General features: G+C 43.9%; 1 protein-coding gene across 2 annotated transcripts in view; it reads right to left on the bottom strand.

Moving 5' to 3' along the window:
• Nucleotides 1–9467: 9467 nt before the first annotated feature.
• LOC119180987 (uncharacterized) overlaps nucleotides 9468–23885 on the bottom strand; it is a 51325-nt gene continuing 36907 nt past the window's right edge. For both annotated transcript variants that reach the window (XM_037432140.2, XM_037432142.2), the window contains exons 6-13: nucleotides 20578–20664; nucleotides 18481–18606; nucleotides 16672–16746; nucleotides 16099–16206; nucleotides 13818–13913; nucleotides 11770–11821; nucleotides 10677–10731; nucleotides 9468–9680 (exon numbers count right to left, since the gene is read on the bottom strand). In XM_037432140.2, the coding sequence (XP_037288037.2) occupies nucleotides 9671–9680; nucleotides 10677–10731; nucleotides 11770–11821; nucleotides 13818–13913; nucleotides 16099–16206; nucleotides 16672–16746; nucleotides 18481–18606; nucleotides 20578–20664 (609 nt within the window). In that variant the 3' untranslated portion in view covers nucleotides 9468–9670. The remainder of the gene's footprint in view (nucleotides 9681–10676; nucleotides 10732–11769; nucleotides 11822–13817; nucleotides 13914–16098; nucleotides 16207–16671; nucleotides 16747–18480; nucleotides 18607–20577; nucleotides 20665–23885) is intronic.

Raw genomic sequence — 23885 nt, 5'->3', positions numbered from 1 at the left:
AGCTTTTAGGTGATGCTCTGAGTGCAAACCCAGTAAGAAAAAGTGAATGCGTTCAATCGATCATATCGGTTTCTAGCAATTGGAAACCAGCTGGAATGTGGTCCTTCAATGTGGAGGTCGAGCAGCAATTCCTGTTCGTAGCGTTCGCACTGCTGCTTTTACAGAACCATCGATGACATTAATTTTCGAGGTAAGCATGCAGGGAGATTTGTAAGCTCGGTGTGCAACATGCCACTACTTTTTGATGTGATCGATCGACTTACTTCTTGTTAGGGCAGTTAAGATACACATTATCTGCAGCAAATTCCATCAAGTTGTTTTCGCCAGAGAAGTGCAAGTGGGTGAAGCAATCGGTGTGCTCTGCGATACTGTGGCGCCATCTCTTGCACGGCGCAGGAGTTCGCCGCTCATGACTGAGGCATGTTTAGCGATTTTAGCTTATTGCAATCACATCTTAGTAGTTTCTGTTCGTTATATCATTTCATGCTTTGTTTGGTTAGATTAATCCAGTTTAGAGCATTGCTAGCAGTGTTTTAGTCCTTTATCTACCACTAAATTGCAAGCGTGACCAAGCCACGAGATTTATAGATGGACGATGGCCCAGATACCTTAGAGTGCTATGCACTTGAAACATGCTTCGCTTTGTCGGGGAAAGACCACAAATGTATTTGCTTGTGTGTGTTTCTGTGGTGAGGTGTTAAACACACCAGTGGACTAGAAAAAAGCTATTGGACTAACTGTAAAACCTTGCAGGCATTCCTTCCCTTGACATTCTTTTGCATAGGGTTTTCAGGACACTGTGATCGCCAACACGGCAATCGGTAGGTGTGATATTTTCTTCCAAGGGCCTGAAATTCACTTAATTTACAGTTTAAAAAACTGAGATTTTGTGAGAGAACGTGCAAACAAATTTGAGTGACTACATTCAGTATTCTTCAAAGGGGCTATACGATAACCACTGAGTGTTTAGACCGTAGATATTAATTTTTCAAAACCATAATTTTGGTAATTTCATCGTAAAGGTTGACTATACCAGAATATGAAATAACTGAAGTTACAGTTTAAGAAGGTTTGTGTTCAAACAGTGCTAACTTGTCAATGTGAAGCCATAAGTTTAAAAGTTAGGTGACTGTGTTGTATTTGGGCCTTGAAGCAGTAAAAGGTGCTATAGTTGCCTAAAATCAGTTTTTGGCTTCTTATATGATACAACTTAGTTTAACCTTTACTTTTTCTCTGCAATACTTTTTGAGCATGGTCAGAAAACATTGCAGATCGGTAGTCGCGGGTCAAATAATGTAGCACGGGGTCAAATATTGTAGTGTAAGCAAGGGACCTGGAATTCACAATCAATTCTCAAAGTCAGCTAAAAATCACTTTCTCCTCTCCTGACAAATGATGCTACAGGCGCAAAATCACTACGTCCCAGGCCTAGTATCAGCCATTGGCCAATTTGAGCGCGGTGTGCTTCGTCATTTTTGGGGCCACCACGGGAGGCCACGACATGTCTATGCATGCGTGCGAGATTGAACTAAACAACCGTGCATTCGAAAAGAAGAGAGAGGAAGTGCTCAAGGTCACGAGGTGCGTGTGACATATTTTCTTTCCCCGTGCCATCCTTCCCTGTATAGCTTCCAGCGCTTTCATTGGGACGAGAGTAGAGAGAAAGCAATTGCAGCGCACGACGAATCTTTGTAACTTCACTCGAACTGGACAAAATTTGAAAACATTTGTGATGGTGAATTCGTGCGGCAATAAACTCCTTTAGTGAATACCTTCTATGGCTACTTGTGTTGCAGGGCCCCTTTAAAATTTCGCTAAATTAAAAGTGCTCAAACCTACGATGCCACACAAAATTGGTTACCTAGGAAGGACAGGCGATTACTGCGATTTAGAAATACGCACGAAAAACAATGTGAAAAAGAAAGAAAAGAAAAAATACTTGGGACAGGTCAGAGCAAAGGCTGTCTTGCCGAAAATCTTTTTTTGTTGTTATATTCATACACTAGGTTTTTTCTGTGGTAGAAAATATGTGCCAGCAAATGCATCTGCACAACTTGTCAACTACTTGTCAATCTTCTTGTCAACTACTCTGATAGGTAATTTATTTATGGTCACATAATTTGAGTGTAAAGTGGCTTATCTTTGCTCACATGCCTGTTTAATCAAACTAAACATGGTAATTGAATGCTGCCTTTCAATTAGCAGCCTTGTGACCTTTTCAGCCACCTTTGAAGAGCTTGGTTTAGGTGTTCCAACATGATAGAAATATTTACCTTATAAAAAACCTACTTCGTCACTCGGCAGTCAATTTATTTTCTGTAGTCGTAAATAATGATCTGCCCTTGTCAAAGTTCAGTGATGTGATGCTATTGATGAAGAGTATGACGTGTAGTTGCTCAATCCTCATTTTGGGCACCTACCACTACTACAATGGGCTTCAACTGATGTGGAATGGGGGATTACTACATTTATATGCGTCCCACCAAAAATGAGGGATAGCTTTGTCACTTGTTACGAGTGGCCTTCTTTCTTCGTCAAAGAAGTCGCCGAAGGGCTGCCGGCCTGTTGTTGACCGTGTATTGTCCTTACTAGTCGGAAAGCGAGGCGCCGTGCCGTCAGTTGCCCTGAACAATTCCACAAGATGACCACAGTGGTTTCTGCGAACGCAACATCTTCCTCGGAACAGACAGCGGCGGAAGCCGCAAATAGCCCCGCTAATTGAGCAAGCAGTTCGACGGACCCTTTTGAGCTTTGTTGCGGAGGCCCTTTAGATGTGTGCTGTCGTGAGCTTGGGACCTCTTACCCAGCATCACTCACACAAGAAGGAATAGCCACATTGGTGCCACTTTGCAGTGCAGTGACCTCGCCCTAAAAGTGGACGTTTACCTGGGCGGGTGTGGGAGTCGACCTCTCAAGTTTTGCGAGACAAGGGATTGGACAGAGCAATCTGCACGCGTTCCCCGATCTAGAATTCTGGGGAGAACGTACCCTCTATAATGAGCCACCCAGCTCATTCGAAGGAAGCTTGCCATGTAGAGGAGCCCGGCATGTACAGAATGTAAATAAACCCTCTGTTTAGTTCACCTTCCTCCTGCCTCGGCATCTTCATCCCAGATCTCCAGTGCCTGCAAAGGTCGGTCGCAACACACTACTGACATAGCACGCTACGTGATCAGTTATGGATGACCAACACACCCGACTTCATACTCTTGTCTCTGCCGATACACTTGTGAACAGATACACATCCACACAGAAGATAAATTTTGGCAAAGCATCTTTTATTGTTTTGTTCACTTAGCACTATGGCCGGCATCGGTTCATTGCACTGGAATGCATACATGTTGTTGACTCCACAAAGACGCAGCAACAATCTGCGATTAATGCTGGACGCAAGCTGTGACGTGTGCGGACGGCCATGCAACAATTTGCTGCATCACCGAGAAAAAACTGCGTTCAACAAGATCAGCTGTGCGGAGAAACACTCGTCGACTTTGTTAATGGACAGATGCATCTTAGCCTAAGCACTTGGCTGTTTCCACAGTGAGAGAAAGAAAAAAAAAAACGTTTTTTTTTTCTTTTGGCAACACGCTCTTAGCAACGTGCAAAGGTGCAATGTGTCTAGCTCGGGGTAGCCAAGTGTCTTCAAAGTTGAGTCTAGAGTTGTGAAGCCAGGCTCTGGCTTAAATTTTATGCACAACACCGTCTAATGGGAACACTGGGTCCACAATGTGCACAGAATAAATCACTGCAGAGAACAACCAGTGAAATAGCTGAGTCGGCAAATATATTAGTAAATGCATTTGGTAAAGACCAGACAGCTAAACCTCTGTACACAGAATATTCAGATATAACAAATTTTCTTATATAACATAATGAATAAAGCACTTTCTTGCCAATATGAACATGTTGAACATGATAGAATTACTGCATTGGATGTCATTTCACAATTGTGAGGTTTGCAGTTTTGCCAATGAGGTGCACACACTGTGAAGTGCAAGCTGGAATGATGACAAACAATAACATGGCGAATCGAAACGGTAATGCACTAATACACTGCTATCTACACATGGAAATCTCACAACTTCACATGGCAGCGCGAGATCTGAAAAAAATGTGACCTTCGTTACGAGGCATCGGTTAGGTTAATTCGATGACGGCTGATATTTTCTCTTGCATTCAACAAGCAAGTACGAGAGGTTTCACACACACGCACATGCAGCGTTTTATGAGTTGTCTGGTATCTACGGCTGTGTCTGGTTAACAAACTTTATTTCAAAATGTTGGGCCTAGCATACGAGACGAGCTCCATTCTAAACCGGCAAAGACTAAAACGTATAAGAGGGCTTCACATTACACAACATACGTGGCAAAATTTACCCACAGCATCAACACCACATTGCACACGGATACCTTTAACACTAAATTCTGCTTAGTTACGGTGAGGCTACACAGTAGGCTAAAGCAAGAAGGGAATTGCGCCTGGATTCGGAACGTAGGACTTCAGAACTCATGACATAACCTGACATCACAAAAGAACGATTTCAGAACAGCCAGTAGAAAATGCGAATCATACTAAGCATCAAATGACAAGAAAAAAGAAAATTATGCAACGAGCAGCGAAATACAAGCTGCTCTTACCAAGAAACACCACTGTGGTCACTTAGCGATACACCAGCATTCACTCGCACGTTTATACTGCTCTGGCAATGCTAAAATTCAGCGTGGAATGACGTGCGATTCCTTTTGGGATGATTTCTTGAAAGGATAGTGTCAGTATGTGTGGGCGATTTCGCCACAGCTGTTAAACACAACAACGAAGAATCAGCGCCACTACGAATGCTCCGCGAACATTGCTGCAGCGACTGATTCACTCTCTACATCACGTCTACACATCTTTTAACAACTTTCCTATAAGAACCCTTGCAATTCAACAGGCACTTTTCTATGAGCAATGTCAAATGCGCAATTTAGATTTTCACCAATAACCAAGCAGACATGCCCATTTCGTTAACTTTCCCGCAGCACCTTTGAAGCCCCACATACAATTTTTTTGTACACAGAGTTCGATACCTTAACCATCAGATTTAAAGCTTTAAAGTAACAGTTATAAGCAATATTTGATACACTGGAGTGGGATTCTAGCTGACAGTATTTCAATGAACCGATTACTCGCAAATTAATATGCTTGAAAAGTTTTACCCATACATTTTATTACTTCTCTTATATGAAGTAATAAAATGGCCACCTGGCCTAGTTCGACAAACACTTAAATCTAGCTGCATAAGCAGTGTATTTCAGACTGCGTCAAGAGGTGGCGGCTTAGGCCCGGAATCGAACCCATGACCTTCGTGCATTACGGCAGGACACCACAGCTACTGACCAAGTGTGGTGGGCTGGCTCTGCTTAACCGCTTGGATTTTTAGATTTCCTCCTTTCCCCTAAATTGATCCGTCTTGCACATCGAAGTGGCAAGTAACAAGCACCTTTCCTGGCTGTCAAAACTCAACAGCATGGCACACTCTGTTTGCGAGACGTCTTTCTCGCAGACGACTGGTGCAGTGGGTACGCAACTGTGCCTGGACAGAGAGCTAAGTTGCTGGGTTACGATCCAAGGCAACCGCACAGTGAGCTTTACATGGACGCAAGGGGATATTTGTCTGGCCAGTGTCAGGCTTCTGGGGAAACCTGCACTATGGCACCGTTGAAAGTCAACATTGAGTGACGGCATCTGTAACAGGTGATCTGCCCTTTCAAATCCAAGTAAAGGCATGGTTTTTACGGGTTAACAAGAAGTGTTTCTTTTTATATCTATGTAGTTTTACGAAACAACTGATGGAGAATGGCCCTAGGGCATTGTTTCTCCACGAAATGCATGTACAAAAACAAAAAAAAAAAAGCATCGCATAAAGTTTTTATGTACCTCACTTATGACTAAGGTTGGTTGGCATGAATGTGAACAAAGTAAAAACTCGGCAATTACAATTCCAATAAGTCAGTCGATGGTCTGGAGGCTTCGTGTACTTCATGTCCATATTGGGTCGGATTGACAGTTTCTCAGACAAGTTATGGTGACAAACTACAAAAAGAATGCAAGATCAGACCAACAAATTTTCGTCCAATGTCTGTAAATATGTGCAGAGACAAACACGGAGCAGCAGGTTGTTTTGGAATTAGCTTTGGCAACAGGTGCTTGTTAAATTTTTAATGGAGCCTTTTCCAGTTGCTACATTATGAAGCTGGCAGGGAACACAGAATTGTTGAAAGAGGCAACTGTACCGGAATCGCAACTTGGACCAATACAGAAACCACAAGACCAGACAAGCTTTGGCTTTACATTCAATGGCTACGAAGGTAGCCCATCAGCTTGACAAGTACTAGTACCGATGATAAGATGTACAAAATGCTACCGTGGTGCTCCGAGCTGTTTCTGTCAAAATTCTGTGTTCTGTCAGAGTAGCTGCTAGCTCTTTAATGAAGTCGACCTCGACATGAACTACCTTCTTTCTATCTTGAGCTTTTAAGTGTAAATATATTGCAGCATATTTTTGCCCATTTCAAGTTTGCTTGTGTAAGGAGCAGAAATAAGTGTTCTACCTCTGAAAATCCGAAGTGAAAAAATGCACGGTAAAAATGCTTAATGAAGTCAACACACACTGTAGTGAAGAAGAGCAAAACAGCACCACAATTCAAGACTTGCTATTTAACTTCAGAATGCATTTCAAGTGACCTACACCTCAGACTTTATTAGTGACATGCGACAGTTGAGCCAGTTCCCGCAATGTTCAGTGGCATGGATTTTTCAAAATCTAAATCATGAACCCACAGTGTTATGACAAAGATATCTATTAGAGACTCACTGCCCCACCCTGCTGACAAGGTAGACTGGTGATGGGGCCTAGCTATACAATAACTTAACACGGTCTTTCGACTATTCGCAAGCATTACAAGTCAATTTGCATTGTCGGAAACAATGTGGCACAGTTGTCAGCTTACCTTAACAATTGGCTTGTCAATGTACCATGGCAAATGCTAACTGCAGAAAAGCACGTTGACAAACAGATGCCTTGGCGATAATGAAGAGGGCACTTGCATACGAATATAACGGCTCAAAAAAGTCGAGTGAATGGTATTACTGAAAGCTTCCGCATTTCAAAAGGACCGACAAACATCTCTTACGGTTCCATTTTTTAGCGGGGATAGAAAGCTTACCTGTCAGTGACTCTAATCGCAGAATGGCAAAGTGGAAAATGTCGCAAAACACTTCGCTATGGATAGAATTTTTCTCTATATAGCGGATGTGATGTCGTATACTCACATGCTGCAAACAGTGTGAGCGAGAGTGGTTTGTGTTCAAGCGTGGCGGTTTACTGCGCATGCGTGCATTCTGTATGCCTGCGCCGTGGCTCGATTTTGTCCACTGGCTGCCGTGACGGCACTGCAGCTTTTCACTGTGCAATTTTTACGTCGTAAGCAGCACAAAATTGAGTGGGGCTGGACAATAACATGCATAATATAATTTAGAGGATTTCATACAAGGGCGCATGACAGAATCAGGCTACGTGACTACACACAGCAAAGTGATCGACTCCACATTTCAAAATCCAGCTTCCATTTCTTTCCGCCAGGCTGCGTCACTAGATGGTTCTTGTTAATCGTAAGTACGATTTAAAAATATAAGTCCTACTGACAATGCGAAAAGAATGCTGGAATCTGTGCCTATATTTCATGGCCTTTTCATTTCTACTAGGATCTAATCGCACCTTCTGGGAAGTTGTCAGTCCCTTCAACGGCTTCTAAAAAGTGAAAATTTGGAGCGGTGAAACGCTTCAGATGCACCAGACATACCACTTTTTGCCCGACTACTTGTGTTAAAAAATTTGATCCACGAGACTCGGCCCACGGATCGAAACAAGGGACAAAGCCTGAAAAAAAACAAATATAGGACTACCTACTGCTACTCAATTATATCTACGACCAAACGCAGTGCTAAACATACACCCCGCAACGGATGCTGCTAGCTAGAAGATTGATTGCTGTCATGGCTGGAAGTCGAAACTCGCGGGGGATGCGATGTTCGGTCTGCCTACCGAATACGCAGCTGTCGATGCATGGGATGCTAACGGAAGCTTAAAGGGGAACACGAGTAGAGAAACCAGAGTAAAAATGTGCGCATGCTACTGATGCAGATGCTGACCTAGTCACTTCTCGGCAGTCTCCTATGAGTGACGTGCTCTGTCGCATTTTTAACCTTTTGCTTGAGCTGTTGATGACGGACGACCTTTCTGTGCTGGACGACGCGATGCTCTTCAAAGCCCTCTGGTACAGCGGTACGAAAAGCTAGTCTCTGGCCCCATCAAGCGAAAATCGATTCACTCACCAAGAGATGAGCTGCCAAACAGGATCAGGCAATGATGAGCTTCCCTCCTTATTATCATGCCTCTCAATTCGTTACTTATCATTATCATGTCTCTCATGAGGATGCTGCAATGCCTAGATCAAGCATCTTTCTAATGAACCCAAACAAGACGTGAGTTGCCTGATTCACTATGTTGTGGCAGCAGCATTGAAATGTAAACAGAGGGGAGGGGGAGGGGAACTTGCAAAAAAGCTATGCAAGCAGCCGAGTTCGGGGTCTATTCCCACCAGCTGTTGTGGCCACTAGGCTCTTCCACACAGACGTTTGGAGTAGCGTAACAGCCAATTGACATTAAGGTTTTATACATGTGATACAGTCAGTTTTTGACTGCATGTCTCATTTGTTGCTTTCGGCAGATGTGTTGCCGAACGATCGAGGCAATTGTCCGGGTTTGTGTGAGTTAAAGAGCTAAGTTTTATGTATACATACCATTCAGATCAGCAGCTGTGCACTTTGGGAATAGACCCCTCAGGAACAGCTACAGGTCAGCGGGGAGGAGGCAATAGAACAAGAAGCACCTAGGAGGAGAAAGGTCATGGCTGGATTAATGTTAGGGCAGAAAGGCAAGTAATGTCACACAAACAAACAAAAACAACAAATAAACAAAAGTAACAAATCAACAAACAAAAACAAAGGATTGACAGTAGGACAGAGAAGTGTACAGAGAAAAGAATAGAAGCGGCATGTGGTTAAGAATTTAGAGTATGATCAATATGTGTTTGCTATGGCGACAACTGCAACTGCAAGAGACAGTTGCTTTTCTAACCACCAAGTGGCAGCAGCATAACCGCTTCAAGACTTGCCTGATGAATTGACCGACTTATTGGTCAATTGATACGTGAGTTTTTTTTTTTGTTTTATGTCATGAAACGGCACTAGCGTTTTGAGAGCCATTCTTGAAATGAATGGCTTTGAATTCCTTCCGACCGCCACCTAAGGGCGGGGTTTGTGACCATATCCGGTCACGCCCAGCACACTGTGAAATGGAAATTTCTCCTCCCAGGTGTTCCTCAACTCCACAAGGAGGATGCAAGCAAACATCGTAGCTTGCTTTCTCAAGATGCGGCCTTGGCTCCCGCCAGCGTGGCTTGCTCTAGACTGCTGTAAGGGCAGCGGTAATTCTGGGGGGGAAGAGGAGTGCTGCCGACGCCGTAGCTCAGGGCCTGCCGTCGTTTGATGCGCCACAGAGGACGGACTTCAAAGACGCCTGGCTCACGTCAGCTCACTCATGCCAGCAGTCATCAGGTGCCTTTGTCACGGCCGCCTGCGTCGTAAACACAAATGCTCAAAGGGATGGGGCTAACAAAAGAAAGCAAAGATAAAATGTACATTTGTCCTGTCTAGGAGGCTGGCAAAAAGACGCAAATGCCTGATGGTGTTGTACATTTACTGATGGAAAGAATACTGCCCGTAAATTCAGTGTCTGAGGATTGCTGAACAGTTATTTAAACAATTATCTCAATCATATGGACCAACTTGAGAGAAAAGTGCTGCTTGACCGTCGCTCTTGGCTGCAACGCGTCGATAAAACCTTGAGATAAGCAACCATTAACCACCGCCATCAATGCCTACCCATCTTCATTGGGGTAGCAGGTTACCAGCAAAATAAGGAGTGCTGGATGCCCATGGGTCCAGCCATTACAACCGCCGCTGTGGAGCATGCACAACCAGGCTGACTCAAGCAAACCCTCTCCACTTACAACCACTTTAAAAAACATCCATGCTCAACTATAATCCACACTAAAACACAATCTGTCTTCACCTGCAATGTTGTCACAATGTTGACACAACGTTGTGAATACGGCCTTAATGTTTAATATGTTGCTTTAACGGTATGGCAACAATGCGTGCTAATAAAGCTAACCTTCTGCCCTCTCCTTGCAGGCATGCATGCTGATGGCACAAACAATACCTATTTGAGGTGCACAGTTAGGCTTACACTCACATGATGTAGTGTACAGGTCACTGGGAACTGTGTACTAAGGGGCTCTCCTTGCAGGCATGCATGCTGATGGCACAAACAATACCTATTTGAGGTGCACAGTTAGGCTTACACTCACATGATGTAGTGTACAGGTCACTGGGAACTGTGTACTAAGGGGCTATCTTTATGAAACCTTGTATTACTCAAACAAATTTCCAGACACTCTGGTATTTGAATTACTAGGGTCATATACTGCACTACAATTGCAATAGCTCCTCGGTAATGGTGGTACTATATATGAGGACCATTGCCAAACTTGGACCGTTTGTCACTCACTTGGTAGTAGAGCTGGTTTTCTCTGTTGAGGCCACTTCCTGGCCACTGTCCCCTTCTGCAGAAACAGAAGAAACAGGACATTCAAAGACACTGCCTACCGAATGAGGTGTAGCCTAGTTGGAGCAGGTTCACAATGTCTCGCTGTCGCCTGCCATGGTAGCTTAAGAGCCGCACTGTCATGCTCCTATGTGAGAGGTCGTAAGCTCCATTCTAGGCCATGGCAGCAACATTTTGAAGGGTGTGAAATGCACACCCGTGTACTTAGATTTAGGGAGCATGTTCACCAACATGCAGTCACAGAAGTTAATTCATAGTACACACGATGACGTGCATCATAAACGAATTGTAGTTATAGCAGTAGCAGTGTAGTACGTAAAGTGCCAGAATTAAACACCTTTAGCAGCATAACCTTCCAATTTTTGTCAGTGGCTGTGCTCAATTTGTGCTGATAAGGCAAAATAACTTATCCTCATTTTCTGCCTTTAATAGCTGATTATGTGGCTCTTGTACCTTGGTTGCTGTAACTCTCAAATTTATTTTTATTGTGATAACAGTCAGATAAACAACACAAGAAAATATTCAAAGTTGTCATGATGTTCTGTACGTATGTATACGTGTGTGTCGCATAACCTACATAGATGCTAGGAAGCTCGCCACCCAGGACAGGCTTAATGGTGTTAACCGAACTGTTTATAAAACAATCAATAATCTCGGATTGAAAGCAAGTAACAAAACACTTCATTCGTAACATGCCTTTTATCTGAAATGTTATCGGATAGTTAAGAACAAATGATTGTGCTTTGCCTTCACACAGTCATTGCTTAGTTATGGATGCATATTTTCAAGTAACATGAACCACAAACTTGGCCTATCAGTTATTTGAACTGCGAGGGACTTGAAGGAATGGATCTGTTAATGTACCTTGTGATAATGGGTTTGTGAAAGAAAAATTATGGGTGATCACTTGGCAGTGACCTTGGGATGGTTCCTTGCTCTAGATGTTGAAGTGGTCTAAAATGACTAGGCCTTTGTTCAAGAGATAGGAAAACAGATAAAGTAGACAGAAAAATAAAAAAATAAAAACGCCACTGACCTGATGAGTTGAGCTGCTTGCTGACGACTGGCTGAACAGGTGTGGCAGTGGACTGAAATGAGTCGCGTCTGCGTCAGCACTTCTCTTTGATGTAACCAACCAATTCACTTGTGACTAAAAACGTAACGACGGGCAATGCCTGCCGCAACCCTTTTTTTGTGACTATTGCTCATTAAACATGCCATAGAAAGCTGCACAAGATGCAAAAGAATTTCGAGGGATTTCTCGCTGTCCACAGATCTCAATAAAAATATGATCTCTGCCATTTTGTTTATGCAGCAATGATACAACTACAAGTCCATTGGCTTCCTTAGATAGGAGTGTTAAAGATTCGTTGTATGCTCCCAAGTCGCACCCGTGAATCCATGACTTTTTATGGGCCACCCTGGGTTAGTGACATTCTACGAGGTCAGCCCGCGCTACATGCGACTAGATTACACCCCACCGTTTTTCTGGTGCTCGCACCTTATGTATTGCGTTTGCATTACGGATGTGCGCTGCGTCGTCGTCGAAGAGATTGGTTGAAGAAGCTATCCGTGTTGCTCTCAACACGCCACCCTGTGGTCATTTAACATTGCCGAAAAAGCTGATGACTTTCAGAGTAAAATGAGTCACCCTATCAATCACAGCACTGTCTAATGAAAACAACAGCCTATACCCGTTTGACAAAACAAACATCAAGAGACGCATTTAAAAGATGTACTAGCTGCAATATTGCACACTGCCGTGAAACATTCCTCTGAATGTAGCCCCGAAACTCTTAAAAACCAAAAAAAAAAAAAAAAAACGAAGGTAATGGGTGTGTGAATGGCAATTCACCAAATGCAAGCGGAGTTATGTTGGAATACTGTTCAAATAGTTATAAAAATGCCATTTTGCCCATTTGTACAATGTGGTCGCACCATAATAGTGTTCAAAGCATAATCAAGTTTGACATCACAACTCAAGCTACGGAATGCGGTTTATGAAAAACACGAAAGAAGAAGTAAAATTAACACATGCAACTTTAATGTGGCTCAAGCACGAATGAGATTCAGTGAGCGTATGTGTACATCCATTATTAAAATGATATTTTGTAGGAAAGTCTTACGGCAATAACACAAAATCAAGAAGAGCATAATTTTTTTCTTGTAGCTGGTATATATATGCCATAAGAAAAGTCAAATAATGAAGCAAATTGTAGTAAGTACAAAAAAATGGAAAAAAAACTGGAGAAAAAAAAGGACATATATTTATGCCTGAAAATACTCTACTACGCAGTTCATGCCTGACTGCACACAGTTAATAATAAAAATGTTAAAAAACAATTTGAATAATATCCACACCTGCTACAGTGACTGTTCAGTAGAAAGATTAAGTCATACAGCAAAATTTGATTCTTTATCCAAAACTCCCCAACATGCACAAGCGCTTAGAAAGAGAAATCTTGCTGACATTCAAATTTTCATGAAAGCAATCCGGGTTTACGTGCGTTGTAGCTTTGCATCAGTATACAATTAGGTACTACTCCTAACCAAAACTGAGAACTGTTTGGCTCAGCTCGTTACCAAACTGGTACTAAGTGCGCTGAATTTTTGGTGTGATTTAAGCATGCTAAGGTGTGGCAGATTCTGCAGTACACAATGTGACGCAACAATGGCACAGTTTTAGGTGCTTTGTTGCCATGCAACTGCTCTCGGGAGCTAGACAGGATAGAATAGAACTAGGCTGCAGAGGAGAGAACTAGACTGCTTTTGAGAACTACATTTATCTTCACATCGGATTACAATGAATAGAACTAGACAGTATAGAATATAACGAGACTGGAAAAGATCAGACGCTCTGTTGCCATAAAAGTGCTCTTGAAAACCTGACTGTATAGAATAGAACTAGACTGTAGGGAATGGAACAAGGCTGCTTTTGGGAAATAGGTGGCTTGTCAGACTATAGTGTAAAGAACTAAACTGCACAGAACAGAACTAAACTGGAAAAGACAGAACAAGACTGCTCAACAGACTACAGCTAGACTGCGTAGAATAGAACTAGACTGCAGGAATGTATATAAGTACCTGAGGGCTGTGTTGTGACGGTGGCATGCGCGAGTAGAGGGTAGCTCGTTGTAGGAGCTCGGCTACTTCATCGCTTGCCGAATGATTGACACCAAGCTGCTCAACAATGAGGGAGAAAGAAAAGAAAAGAAGAAAAACAGGCATTTATCATGACACTACGCGGTAAAGACTATAACAACCGTGTTGATAGTAACACGAATAAAAAATACTTTTATTAGACTATTATATCCAATATTAATTATGAGCATGTTAGTTGCCCATTATCCATCAGTTTTTCATATTCATAGAACGTGGGCACGTCAGCCTTAAAAACACTGAATAATTGATCTCCTTTATCTTTAAGTAATGCCATCTTTTCCCTTTTCATAAGTTCTTTTATTCTTGACTTAGTCAAGACCATTTTAAAAGAAATATACTTTCTTAGTGCACAGAAGGTTACAGAAAGAAGTGAGATAGGACAGTATATTTTTTTAAAAGTTCAATACCAACCAGCCCAAGAAGCCATTCTCTTTTAGTCAAGAGCTTTGCATCAACCATCACGCTTGCATATCTCATCAGACTGGTCGCGCATTTTTGCCTTCGATCTTTTCACCCCGCATAATCACCTCCTATCACATACCTGCAATTCGACCTTCACCAGCAAATGTAAATGCCAATTATTTTGCGCAATACAGTTCTGTGCGAATTTATTCATTCAAATACCCATCTCATTTTCAGTACCACGCTACGAGTTCTTTGAGGTGAACACAATGAAGTAAAGTGGTAATTATAAGTAAAGAATTAATTTCGAACTTGTTAAGCATTGCAACAACGAAAAAATGCGGGGAACTCCTGTACATAATAAACAAGCAAAAGATTCGAATTTGAGGTTATAGTACAACGTAAATGAGACAACCGTCACATTAAAGAGAAAAACACATTGGGAGTGGAGGTTGCAGCAATGCTATGCAGAAGGCATCTCTTGCTATATCTGTTCCACACTTGTGCTCTTTTACATGCTTAGCTTTACTAATTCTTTTTCTTGATATAACATTCAAGAGAGATTCACAGCACAAGAAGCACGCATAAACAACATCAGTAAACAACTGTCTTTGCAGGTTGCCCCAATGTACATGTAGCCGCTGATGTGGCGGGCATCAAGTACACGACATCGTGCGGAGTATCAATCAGCACCAAACAACATAGATTTCCGAAGGTGCTATAAAGGCAGCACAATAACCTACGCGCAATGCTGCTATGCTCAGTTAAAAATCATGGTGGCTTCGCACTAGCGGCACCCAGCTTGAGAGAAGTCCGGAGCTTGGCAGCCTTATTTGTTTCTCTTTCTTTCCTCCTGCCCATTCTCTTTCCCTTTTCTGGTTCTTTTTTTTTTCTCTCTCCTTTCCCGCTCTTCATTTCTTACATCTCTTCGTACATTTGTGTTGCTGGTTGTAGGCCGTCGGAATTTGGACGACCCCAGTGAATTGCATCAGGGATTCTGACTTGCGTGTTGAGCCAAACGTAATGCTATTTCCGGTAATAGTGACGAACCTCTAACTCTTAACATGTGTCATATTTGCAACAGCTGAAAAAATGAGTAATTACTAACGGCCCGAGCAGAAACTTGAGCACAAACCAACTATACCATGATGGTCTTTAACAGGTGGCCCTACTGCGAATGAAGGACAGGTGTGCTGTGGTTTTATGGGTAGAGATTACATTTTCTACGTGCGGAGCATCTTAGAAACCCAGGCTGCAGTATGCCGTCATTGTAATGGTGTCATAGCTTTGCGTAATGCAGGCAAAACCCCAAATAGCACCGCCATCTGTAGCATATTCGACGCGTGCTCGTGCCGAGGACAAGTCTCCTTCCTTTGGTTCTTCGAGTGCCTTGATGATGACATCAAGTACGGAGCACTTTAGGGGCTTGGACTGTCATATACTGACATTGCTTGTCTAACACAGGCGAAACCATGTACAAAAACAAAAAAGAGCATGCAAGTGCAAGATAGAAAGAAAGATAAAAATAGAAAGAAAAAAATGGATAGAGAGAGAGAGAGAGAAATAAATAAAATAGAAATAAAGAGAGAAAAAAAGACTGAAAGAAACTAGAAAAGAGAATGAGATTGTAAGAAAAAGTGAAGAGAAACAAATAAAAAAAAAAGGCTGCCCAGTTCTGCATTTTTTTCAGGCTCGGAACCCCTAGTGCGAAGCTGGGATAACTTTTCTTAGGTTGCAACAGGTCGTATCAAGCATTCAAATAAAACGTGGCTCAACTTTCAAGCTTGGCCAGTGGGCTCACCTGTGCCTGCAGCCCATGGTAGATGGTGCCCAGGTGACCGGCTTCCTTCAGAACGCCCACCACAATGGAACTGTTCACCGTAGCGTTTGGGGACAGCAGTCGATCCAACTGAGGAAGAGAGAGACATTGACGCACTAAACGTAAGCAGCACTTACCTTTAGTCAACACTGCCAAGGTTTGGGTATGCTATCGGATTACATGTATTGTTACAAGCAGGAATTCCCTAAAAAAAAATGTGGCACACAGAAACTGCGATGTAGCCGCCATGAAATCAGCACACTGCAAACATCACTAATTTTGGCAAATATAAAAACTAGAGGTTGCTCCAATAGTGGTGGCATTTTCTAATAAACCTACATATTAACGTGCATGAAAAAATGGGCTTAGCATATTGAAATGAACACAGAATGTTTCCAATTTTTAACAGAAGTGAGAAAAGGGCATAAAAACTTGGACTTAAAAAAATAAGTACAACAGGAGCTAGAACGTAACTGCTCCTTGCTAAGTGTGACTCGATTCACAAGTAAAAAGAGATGTCCGAGTCAAGTCAGAACATTAGAGGTGACAACTCACGGCTAGGCTGAGGTTCTTGGGTGACAGGTCAGCCGGGCAGGTGTGGGTGCAGTTGAGCACTCCTTCCAGCTGCGTCTGCAGATGAGAGAGAGAGAGAAAAAACAATCAAACTCAGCATCTCACGAGACATTACTCCACACGAAACGGGAGTGGCCAGAAAATAGCAGTGCAGCAATATAAACAGGGGTGCATGAAAATTATACCAGCAATTAAAGGGAGGATTATCAGTTAGCTTTAAAGTGTGCTTTGCTTTGTGTAAAATAAGGCGATTTGCTGGTACCTAGTTAAGCGGTGCGGGCACTGAGAAACGCCGATGCTTTCATGACGAGCGTACTGCATGTTTTATTAGGCGACAACTCAGGTGTGCCATGGCGTGACTCATCGTGAGCAGGACTGACAGCATTTAGTGAGCCCGTAGAGTGTGCGTTGCTTGCAAAATGCTTGTCTTCGCCAAGTTGAATGAACCGGCTACCAGCTGCACCCGTGCACGGTCACGAGTTGTGGTGTCTACCCGAGTGACGCAGGCCCAAAGAACGCACAAATGTGTGCATATGGAATATAGCAAATGGCTCCCGCAGTGACGGAATGAGCGGGAAAGACGACACACTGCATGCCACTAGTCAGGAATGATCGGCTCAACGTGACAGTAACACACTTCAGTCAAACGCTGTCACTTTATTGCAAAGGCGGTGTAAATTGCTTGTGAGCACAGAACGAGCATTTCTTCACTATACAAAATGGCTTAACTTGTAAACGAAAGGTTTTTAACACCATCCAATGAAATGCACTGGAAAGAGAAATGAAACAGTCAAATGATCCCTTAAGTGCACTTCTTCAAGGGTGAGTAAATTTACAACAAACTACAGATATAATGACCATGTTTCACAACACTTTCGAGTTCGTTATAAACAGGTTTGACTGTATACCTGTACAGAAGCTCATAACGACTTGCTGCAATTTGACATGGAAGGATATATTTTAGAAATATTACTGCGACAAAACTACTTGACAAAGGTGGGAAATGACAAAGGCACAGCGACACACTGCAACATAGCAGGTAAATATGACAAAGGCATAACATCAAATGTTGTTGCATGGCAATATACTGGTACATTTCTTCCTCTCAAGTTTGTTAATGCCCCGCTACACTGCAAGTGCTGCCTTGCGCAAACTGCGCCGACTAAACCAAGAACTATCGAGACAATCGTAGAACCTTCCGATGCGATTACGCGCACAACGCAAAGGTTACAGCTTTTTCTAGAATTTACACGGCCGCTAGCGATAACCTGGAGCACTCGACGGCACACGTGTAAATGCCGGCGTGCTTAACCACTTGATTGATTGATATGTGGGGTTTAACGTCCCAAAACCACTATATGATTATGAGAGACGCCGTAGTGGAGGGCTCCAGAAATTTAGACCACCTGGGGTTCTTTAACGTGCACCCAAATCTGAGCACACGGGCCTACAACATTTCCGCCTCTATCGGAAATGCAGCCGCCGCAGCCGGGATTCGAACCCGCGTCCTGCGGGTCAGCAGCCGAGTACCTTAGCCACTAGACCACCGCGGCGGGGCGTGCTTAACCACTTGTCAGTTCGTCAATGACCGACGCACTGTGCGTCGATAACAGTGTACAGCCTACCCAACTTTCAATCTCATGGCCACAAGTTCGGCCAAATAAAGTGCTTCACCTTCAAGAAACCTACTGCTGTCTCCGTACACATCACAACCACGTGACAATATGAAAGTGAAGGGCTTTCACATGAGCCAACAAGGTTTTACACGAGTCCACAACTGAGCAGACTCACCTGCTGCCTCAACAGAATGTCGGTGTGATTCTCGGTGGTGGTGTGCACTTCCTTGAGACTGGACTCGAGGCCCACTAGCCTCTGGTCGACGACGGTTCGCACCTCTCCCAGGCACTGCTGTACACTCTGTGAGATGACAGGAGAGGCCAGGTTTTATTGACAGATTTCATGTTATGATAGATGGCACAGAAAAAGTTGGTCAAGATGGCTCCAGTATAACAACGTTAGAGTCACCTGCCGTAAACCCAGTGTTACATGCAATATGCAACAAAAACACAGAGGAGCTGGCAAGTACAAAAAAAAAAAGAGGGAATTGTCTGATGTCTTGCTGTATTACACATACAAAACTAATGAAACTGACAAAGTTAAGCACACGAGACATTACCGTATTTACTCGCGTTACCCTCGCACTTGCATAATTCTCACACCCCCCGCAGGGCTCAGCAACAATACGATTTTTTTCCCCACGAGTAATTATCGTACATCCAAAAATTGCAGCAGTAATGCCGTCTGCTCCTTCCAACCACTAATGATGGAAGCATATGACAACCTGGAGCCATCTCTTAAGCATCATGTGTACTATCCAAGCACAGAGCCCCAATCTAATCCAAGCCAAGCCAAAGTGGCAAATGCATGCTGCTTAGAGTACGTTGCGTCTGTTTGTGGTCACGCTATGGGGCGATACAGAAGTCACAGGGCTGCTTTCAAGTGATTGATCATGCATGAAGCCACCTTCCCCTCCTAACCAAGTGCCCCTCCTGATCACGCGTGGCAAATGTAATCGTTGATGTGCTGTCTGAAACAACGTCTACAGCCGATCACTGAGGCTCTGTTAACTCTGTGCTTGTTGGCTAATCGCTGTTACCGTGCCGGTCTGTGCTGTGATGAATCGTTCTGGCATGGACCCTGTGTTGCGTGTATGCCTTCGAAGAATTGCCAACACGATGGATCCATATCATGGCATGCCATGCCAGTGTACCTCGCAAGATGAGAGCCCACCACCACCACGATATGAGAACTACAACAAGGAGCATGGGCAGCTGCTTGCAGACTAATCAGAAGTCGCGGGTTCTTTTTCGACCAATTGCAACACGTCTTGCACTCTGCGTCACATATTACACTTTGTGACGTCACACATGACACTACAAAGGCCAAAAGGGCCAAGATGGAAGAAGAATTCGTTTCTTAGAGGTTGTGGAACCGGCGGCATTCAGCGCTGCCATGTGTGGCATCATTGATCGCGATGGCCTTCTGCACACGATGCGGATGTTTACTTGAACCGTTTAAAAAATATCGGAGGAGGTTTAGGGGCACTTTATATATATTCTTGCGAAACCTAGTATGTGGCAAGCTGGTGATGATATTAGCAGGTGTATACTTATTTATTTTCATATATTTTATTTATTTATTTGATACTGTTAACCTCCTGTTGGGGTCATTACAGGAAGTGTGTCACATAATACATACTATTCACACAATAAAGCAGTATTCAATAGCACATAGGAATAACAGATGAGTAATCAGCATCAGGAAAAAAAGAAACAAACAACAGTGACTATGCCGATTAAAAATCGGCAAACAAATGCTGGCACCAGAAGTTAGCGATCATCAATGCAGAGAGAAAGCTGTCTAAGGCGTCTTTAAAGTTGACTGATGTCGTTTGTTGAAGAACCAGATCAGGTAAGCTATTCCACATTTATATTGTCTGGAAAAAAAGGAGTGAAGGAAAGCATTCGTGCGTGTGAAATAGGGTCGAATAGCTCTGCCATTACTCAAACAATCACATCACCTTCCACGTGGCTGAAAATATAAATCCCTGTTTATTTTTGTTTGCCCAATTATAATCTTATAAAAGAACTGGAGGCCTTGTCTGCGTTTATGATACTCCAAATACTCATGCTCACAGGACTCTTGCAGGGCCGTGACGGAGTGTGTGCGTCGGTATTTACCACATACAAAATGGACTGCTAATTTTTGTATTCTCTAAATTTTAGTCCTCAGAACCCTCTGGTGAGGTGACCAGAATAATACTAGCGTACACTATTAATGCCTAAAGCAAAGGTTACCAAAATCAGAGATAGACCGAGAGAGCCTGACCTGTTCCAAATCATGCAAACTGGTGTGCGTCGCACTCTGGTCGTCCACGGCAACTGCAGAAGCGTTGCTGATCCTCTGGACTTGCTCCTATTAAGAAAAAGGAAGAAGTATGTGGCGGCTGGTGCACATGGGTATGCCATTTCGCACAAATACTCACAGTATGAAATTACAGATATGCAAACATCGACAGAAGCACGACAAAAGCAAAAAGTCGATCATAAAAAAAAATTCATGCAAAATCTCCTTTGAGAGTTGCCTCAGGGATTCAAGTTGTTATTGTAGGGCAGCGGTCATGTCTGTAATGTCATTTTGAACATCACCGTGGTGCCATTATTCTCTCTAGCACTCATCAGTGTCAGAAATGCTGCCCCACGGCAAGCGTATAGTGCGACCGCTAACCCTCAAAACGCGTGCCCATCATAAAATTCTTGCAGTTTGAGGTTTCCTGATGTGTGCAGGCTTACCTGCTGGCTTTGCGCGTTGTCTAGCAGAGGGCTTTCATTCCACTTAAGAAAATTTCAACAGAGCCTTCATAGAGTGTGTTTTGTGTTGCACATAAAGCGCATTTACTCTCGTAATCCTTCCACTCGCATAATTCTGGCAGCCCCCGAATTGCCTGACAAAAATTCAATTTTTATGTTTGACAAGTAATTATCGTACCTTGAAAATTGCAGCAGTTATGTCATGTGCTTTTTCCAATCACTGATAACGCACGACAGAATCGCACCATGTCTTCAGCATCATGCATACTATCAACGCACAGAACCCCAATTGAATGCAAGCCGAGCCAAAGGGGCAAGCATGCGTCGTGACGTGTTAGTGATAGTCCAAGCAGCACATGTTATTGTGTCCATTCTGTGGTTATGCGATGGGTCGATATTGTCACGTCGCTCCAGGGGGTGTCGACAAGGTTTATTGACGTCTGAGCAACAGGGCTCTAACCAAGCACGTCGGTTGGGCTTGTTTTTCAAAGCAGGGGGGCCCACGCGCACTTCTTTCTTCTCTGAGGTGTGAACCTTCACCTTGGCATACGGCCCACTACTAGAAGTAGGTGGCAATATTCCTCCTCAACAAAAAAAGAAAGAGCATCGTCCGGATGCTGTAATGTTATTGAAAAAAAAAAAACCAAAACAAGGTAGCTTAAACAATGAAAAAGGGCACCAATAATCAAATGTTAGACGCGATAAGTTCACCAATGATGAGGCAATTGTCGGAGCACAAATAAAAAAACACAGGAAAAGTGGTCTTTTAGGAACGCGCAAATTAAGACTTCATGCGCACCACGTGAACTATGTCAGAGGTCAGTTGTTTTCGTTGTACCCATCGTGACGACGTAGCGTCCGAAGCCACTTCGTAGTTTACGTCGCTCACGCGGCGTAATACTTTATACGGACCAAAGTATCTGCTCAGCAACTTTTCGGAGAGGCCACGGCGTCGAACAGGGGTCCAAACCCAAACTTGGTCTCCCAGACTGTATGATACGTCATTGTGACGCATATTGTAACGTCGTGCATCGACCTGTTGCTGCTGACCAATGTGTAGCCGGGCGAGCTGGCGAGTTTCCTCGGCACGCTCTGCGAATTCTTCTGCGTCAGTTGCTAATTGATGGACGCCTTCACAAGGAAGCATCGCATCCAGCATCGTCTGAACTTCGCGGCCGTAGAGAAGGCGAAACGGTGTAAATCGGGTTGTTTCTTGAACGGCAGTGTTATAAGCGAACGTCACATAAGGCAAAATGCGATCCCATGTTTTGTGTTGGACGTCGATGTACATGGAGATCATGTTTGTGACTGTCTTATTTAGTCGCTCGGTTAAGCCGTTGCTCTGCGGATGGTAAGCAGTCGTCGTTTGATGCCTAGTGTTACTTAGTCGAAAAGCTTCATTAATAAGCTGTGCAGTGAACGCTGTTCTTCTGTCGGTTATCACTGTAGATGGAGCACCGTGGCGCAGAACAATGTGGCACATGAAGAACTTTGCTACCTCAGAAGCCGTGGCTCGTGGTATCGCCTGTGCCTCAGCATAGCGGGTCAAATAGTCAGTTGCAACAATGACCCATTTGTTGCCGTCGGACGATAAAGAAAATGGACTGAGAATGTCCATGCCGACTTGGTCAAATGGCTTGTGGGGTGGATCAATTGGCTGAAGTAATCCAGCCGGCTTGCTTGGTGGCGACTTTCGACGCTGGCATTCACGACAGCTTTTGACGTACTGCTTCACGCTTGCCGAAAGTCCGGGCCAGTAGCACGTCTCACTTACTCTGGCGAGCGTCCGCGAGTAACCTAGATGACCAGATGTGGGCTCGTCATGACACGCGGAGAGGACTTCGTCCCGCATGTCCTTCGGAACGACGAGGAGGTAAGCGCGGCTCGTAGAACGGGCGTTTTTTTTGTACAGGACATTATTTCGGAGGCAGAAAGACGTCACGACGCGAGATAGATGGCGAGGTATAACGGCGCTATGACCCTCCAGATAGTCGATGAGCGGTCGAATCTCTTCATCTTCTTGCTGGCGTCTGCTCAAGTCAGATGAGCTAAGGGCGCCCAGGAAACCGTCATCGTCCTCTACGTCGTGATTGACTAAAGGTATGGGTGCATGCGATAGCGTATCGGCGTCTTCATGCTTCCGTCCAGACTTATATACGATGGTAACATCAAATTCCTGTAGATGCAAGCTCCATCGGACCAGTCGTCCAGAGGGATCACGAATGTTTACCAACCAGCAGAGGGCATGGTGGTCTGTCACCACTTTAAATGGACGACCATAGAAGTACGGGCGAAACTTGGTGATCGCCCACACTACTGCGAGACACTCTTTCTCTGTGGTCGTGTAATTCCCCTCGGTACGGGACAGTGAGCGGCTGGCATAGGCAATGACTCGTTCTTCGCCATGCTGATGCTGGACGAGCACTGCGCCGAGGCCGATGTTACTGGCGTCAGTGTGCACCTCTGTGTCAGCATCATCGTCAAAATGCGCAAGAACAGGGGCTGACTGCATCCGCTGTCGTAGCTCGACAAAAGCAGCCTGTTGTTCGGTAGCCCATACAAACGGTGTGTCGTCGCGTGTAAGGCGAGATAAGGGTTCCGCTATCTTCGAAAACCCTCTAATAAATCGTCGATAGTAGGCGCACAAGCCCAGAATGCGCCGAACAGTCTTTTTGTCTGTAGAATGCGGAAACGCGGCTACAGTGGCAAGTTTGTCGGGGTCGGGTCGGACTCCTTTCGCATTGACTACATGGCCAAAGAATTTGAGCTCTTCATAACCAAAGTGACACTTCTGCGGTTTGAGTGTAAGATCTGCTGATCGAATAG

The sequence above is a fragment of the Rhipicephalus microplus genome, chromosome 10 (genome assembly GCF_043290135.1).
Source record: "Rhipicephalus microplus isolate Deutch F79 chromosome 10, USDA_Rmic, whole genome shotgun sequence".
NCBI lineage: Eukaryota > Metazoa > Arthropoda > Arachnida > Ixodida > Ixodidae > Rhipicephalus > Rhipicephalus microplus.
Note: the sequence above shows the minus strand (reverse complement) of the source record. Positions and strands in the feature narration are given on the sequence as shown.